Source organism: Camelus ferus, chromosome 8 (genome assembly GCF_009834535.1).
Source record: "Camelus ferus isolate YT-003-E chromosome 8, BCGSAC_Cfer_1.0, whole genome shotgun sequence".
Classification (NCBI taxonomy): Eukaryota; Metazoa; Chordata; class Mammalia; order Artiodactyla; family Camelidae; genus Camelus; species Camelus ferus.
Window position 1 is genome coordinate 1,678,120 of NC_045703.1, and position 5,440 is coordinate 1,683,559.

General features: G+C 39.5%; 1 protein-coding gene across 1 annotated transcript; it reads left to right on the top strand.

The window, feature by feature from the left end:
• The first annotated feature begins 1,165 nt into the window (after positions 1-1,165).
• LOC116665510 (thymosin beta-4-like) lies at positions 1,166-2,819 on the top strand. The gene has a single exon (XM_032485413.1). The coding sequence runs from the start codon at positions 2,482-2,484 to the stop codon at positions 2,695-2,697; it is 216 nt and encodes a 71-aa protein (XP_032341304.1). The 5' UTR covers positions 1,166-2,481; the 3' UTR covers positions 2,698-2,819.
• The last annotated feature ends 2,621 nt before the right edge of the window (positions 2,820-5,440 follow it).

The following is a 5,440-nucleotide window of genomic DNA, read 5'->3' on the forward strand; positions in this document are numbered from 1 at the left end:
GAAAATAAACGGCGAAGCTGGAAAGCCCTAGTCTGCCAGCTACAGCCAACTTGCTATTTGTGAGTATGTTGTCACACCATTCACTCCTGATCAAGAACCGCTGTACCGAAACAACTTTGGCTCTCGACCCACCAGTATGACTCTTCCAAAAATTCCTCTACATGAATCTTCTACCTCTGAAAACTCACCTACAGATTTCTTGGATTCCTCTACCTGCCTGGTATCTACAGAAAGCCTTCCTTTCCCACACCTTCCCTTCACATATAGCCCTGCCTGAGTCCTGCCCAGCATTCATTTGCTCTGTTCCTGTCGTGATCTATCGCATTTCACCTCAATCTCCATTTCTCCTATAAATACCTAACTTCTCATATTTCCCCAGTTGAGAACTGCCTTGATCCATCTATTGGCATTGGTGGCTGTCATCTGTGATGTTCACCTGTTTATGTCTAATCTTGAGAAAACAGAGTGGCAGCTTTAAATCTGGTCAATTAATCTATGAAAAAGGAGGCAAGAATATACAGTGAAGAAGACAGTCTCTTCAATAGGTGGTGCTGGGAAAACTGGACAACTACATGTAAAAGAATGAAATTAGAACATTCTCTAACACCATATACAAAAATAAATTCAAAATGGATTAAAGACCTAAATGTAAGACCAGATACCATAAAACTCCTAGAAGAGAAAACATAGGCAGAACACACTTTGACATAAATCATAGCAATATTTTTTGAGATGGGTCTCTTAAGGCAAAGGAAATAAAAGCAAAAATAAACAAATGGGATCTCATTAAACTTGAAAGCTTTTGCACAGCAAAGGAAACCATCAACAAAACAAATAGGCAATCTATCGAATGGGAGAAAATATTTACAAGTGATGTGACTGATAAGGGGTTAATATCCAATATATATAAACAGCTCATACAACTCAACATCAAAAAAACTTTAAAATGCATAACAAAGTTCTAAAGTGTATCTGTGATTTCCCTTAGGGTTTTCCCATTAAGGCATTTAATTATGGGCCCAAACACACTGAATGACTGCATGAAAGCTTCTGAGATTTGGAAAGAAAGAGAGGGGCTCACAGCCTTGTAAAAATGTGGGAACTGGAATATAAACGTTATCCCAAATGGGGTCGGGCCAGGGCAGTATGTGAGGCACTCTCTCCTCCCACTCTAGAAGTAAGTGTATTCCTATTTTTATCTGCTGCTTTCACTTTTTCCCAGCTATATCCCTCTGCAGATTCAAAACATACTGATTTCACTAAAATGCCTACTTTTTAAAAACTACATGCTACTACTAAACCACAATACTCAACTCTCATCCTCCAAGTACAATTGGTGCTAAGGGCTTTTTTTTTTTTTTCCTGTAATGATTTTTTTTTGGATTCTGAATTTATTATGCCGGTTTTACATCATCTTTGATGTTAAGTAGCATGACTTCATCGCGGCATTGATAGAACTACTGACAACATGGGTCTGAGGACAGAGTCCCGAGGCTTGGCCCTGGAGACCTCTCTTTAGTATACAGGTACAGTCACCCATAGGTAGAAGTCCAATTAATGAAAATGTCCTGCAACCCACATTTCTCTATTTTGATGGCACAATTTTTTAAAGATATATTAATGTCAACTGCCAAGCTAGAAAACAATTAAACTATACTTGCCATATTTTTATGACCCATTTGTCTACTAATTCTAACAAAGCTAAATGAAATTATCTGTCCCAGCTTATTTTTAATTCAACGCATTTTTACTGATGCCTCATAAACCCTGATTCTGTTTCTACGTGCAACTATGTCAGTCTTACAAAATCTATTGCAAATCTTACCCAATATTCTTATTGATGAAAGATATGTAAATTAGAAAGGAAGTGATCATGCATCTTTTACCTATCAAATATTCAGAGTTTGTGGTAATTTCTAGTGTTGAAACTGCAGGGACAGCAGACTTTCATGCAACCAAAAGTGGCCTTTCTTGACGGCAACCTGGCAGAAGTATCTAAAGCCTTGAAAATGTAGATTTGCTTTGTCCAAATAGTCCCTCTTCTAGGTATCTATCCTTAGGTCATTGTGGATATGCACAGATATAGCTACTAGTATGTTTACTCAGAATGCTTATAATGGAGAATAAAAGATAACATGCTGAAACCCCCAAAACAGATTTGTTAGATGTGTGTCTACACAATGGAATACTACACAAGCACTTAAAATGATGTTGTAAAACCCTTAATATCCTAAAAAGGTGAACACAATTGGGTAAAAAAGGCAGGTTACAAAACAGAATATCTAAATGATCCTATTGTGTGTGTGTGTGTGTGTGTGTGTGTGTGTGTGTGTGCGCGCGCGCGCGCGAGCACGTACATAGACAAATGACTAAGATGTATACATCAAAATAAGCGTAATGGAGGGGAGGGTGTAGCTCAGCGGTAGAGCACATGCTTGGCATGCATGAGGTCCTGGGTTGGATCCCCAGTACCTCCATTAAATGAAAGAGAAAATAATAGACACGGCGGTGGCCACTGCGCAGACCAGACGCAGCTCGCTCGCGCCTGGCTCCGCTTCTTCTGCAACCACGTCTGACAAACCGGACACGGCTGAGATGGAGAAATTCGAAAAGTTAAAACTGAAGAAGGTGCAAGAGAAAAATCCACTGCGTTCCAAAGAAACGACTGAACAGGAGAAGCAAGCAGGCAAGTCGTAATGAGGCGTGCGCTGCCAGTACGCATTGTACGTTCCACAAGCATTACTTATTCTACCTCTTTTAGCTGTTTAACTTTGTAAGATGTAAAGACGTTGGATCAAGTTGAAATGACCGTGCTGCCCCTTTTCACATCAAAAATGATGAACGACTGACAACGAAGGCCGTGCCTGCCTCTCGCATCTGCCTGTCTGGCAGGCAGGGAAGGGAAAGAACTTGCATGTTGGTGAAGGAGGAAGCTGGGTGGGTCGACAGTGAAATCTAGAGTGAAATGCAAGCTGGCCAAGGTGTCCTGCAGGCCGTAAAATGAAGTTTAATCAGACTGCCATTTTTTTTTTATCGTTCAAACGATTTTAATTACTGGAATGAACAATTTTTAATATGCAGATAAAATTTTTTAAACTGAAAAAAGAGAAAAGAATAAATAAGTAAACCTAGTTCCCTAACCCCCCAAAAAACAAAAAACAAACCAAAAAAAATAGTTATAATGGTTGTCTATGGGTGATGAAGTTAAAGGAAATTTTTTATTTCATTCTATTTGATTACCTATATTTTCTAAATAGTACTCAATACCCATATATTCTGTAAGGAGAAATAGCAGTAACAGACACCGTCTACCGTAAACTCTGTCTTTTCCCACAGGCATGGCTGAAACCACTACAGAATGTGGGTGACCTGTTCCTCTTTTTCTCCTCTTTCTCTCCATGGTATTTTGTTCCGACTTTCCTATAGTCTTTTCACATCCTGCTCCATATATGCCTCAATATGATTCTACTCCCTTACTAAATAGAAGAGTCTTTGAACGCTGAGACTGGATTTTACATCTCTATGTACCTCCACCGCCATGAAGCATGTATTACCTTATCATATGAGAGAAGATAAAGAAATAATTTATGGAAAAAAGGAATGAATAAGTGAATGTTGGCTGAAGGTTGGATTAAATGGGGATAAACATGTTTTCAAAAGAAAAATCCATTGGTAGTGTCTACAATAGCATGAGTGCTTGACATTCAAAACTGTTGCATAGGGCTCAGCTTTCTGGAAAGAAGAAGGTTAAGCAGACCTGAACTAGGGGGCTTCTAGATTTATAAAGAACAGAGGAAAGGGAAGGGGGCCCTGGTGTTGTGGTCTCAGGTCTCACACACACACACACACACACACACCATAGGATCATTTAGATATTCTGTTCTGTAACCTGCCTTTTTTCCCCAATTGTGTTCACCTTTTTAGGATATTAAGGGTTTTACAACATCACAGGGTCTCAGGGAACCACCGCCCCAGCTTAACTGCCTAATAATCTGCTTCAACTCCTGTTTCCAAATAGATGAGCCACAGACATTGACCTCCTCTTGTGTCAGGTGTTTCCAGAATCATCTCATTGGTAAAGCTATAGGCCTGGGATAAAACTTCTGTGCATGTGCAGTAAATATCCACACCCTTGTTTAATAGCGAGCTCCACAGCGAGTGCCTAATGACCAAGAACTTCAACTCCCAAAAGATGTTACTATAGCTCACCTCTTATCTTTGTTCCCAGCTCAAATTAAAAATTTGTTGTTCTTGTTAATTTTTTCCAGGCATCTTTTTTCTATTTCAGGCATCCTTATATATATATAAAAAAAAAAAAAAGACTCCAGTTCTAAGGACAGGCATTTGGACCTTTCTGGCAGGGACTCCTGCCCTGGGCAAGCACACTTGATGATCACACAGTACATGGTCTCTTCTCTCATGACCATCTGCTAGACTGGCTCTCTGCCCACTCACAAGCTCACTGAATTGTTTCACTAGGACACAGGTGCCAGGCTACCATGGGTCTAAATGAGCAGCCTACAAAATACAGCAAAATGTTCCTCTCTCCTTCAGGAAGATCCTTCCCCATGACAGCCTTAAAGTAGTGTCACTACGTGGCTTCTGAAGCTTGATTAAAGCCAGAGACATCAGTATGCCAAAGAAAATATTGTAAGAATCAGACTCTGAGAGATGAGGGGTCATAGAGCAGAGCAACTGTGGCCAGTCCAGCCATAATGCAGGTAGACATGTGGGGTGGACAAGAAGCCTGGGAATCTAGAAGGAAAGAAGTCATTCCCCCACCTCCGGATTTATTTAACGTTGAGGAAAGAAATATGAATTGTGTGTGAGACTGTGCCTTAACCTGCAGCAGAGAGAATGGGTAACATGGGAGTTAAAGCCAAAGACATGAGCATGTGACCCAACTCTGCCCCTTGATGAGACCTTCAGGCAGCCTCTGAATCTCACTGTTCTGCACATTGCCTCTCTGATCCAGCCGTGGAAGTCAAGTGTGTCACTTCCACATAGTCTATCGGTAGAAGTAGTTACGAAGCTTTAACCCACCGACTCATGGAGAAATGTCAGCAACAAATCGTAAGAACAGGAGGGATGAGATTTATATTCTCCGTCTTCGAAAAATACGATCTGCCATGCCACACAAAGTTGATATCAGGATTAAATGAAATCATTCACAATCATTTTATAGGCTGTAAAGCATTATACAAATGTTAGTTATTTTTATTACAATAGTAATAATAAATATTAATAAATAATAAATATTAATAAACAATAATATACAAATGTTATTTTATTACTATAGTAATAATAAATAAATAAAAAATATTTTATTTCAGTTTATTACATGAGGTAATTTCTAACAATGGGGTAAAAGGAGCATAATGAACTTTAATTCTGAGGGAGCTAAGGCTGCAGTAATAGCACAGAAGGCATCTTTACTCCA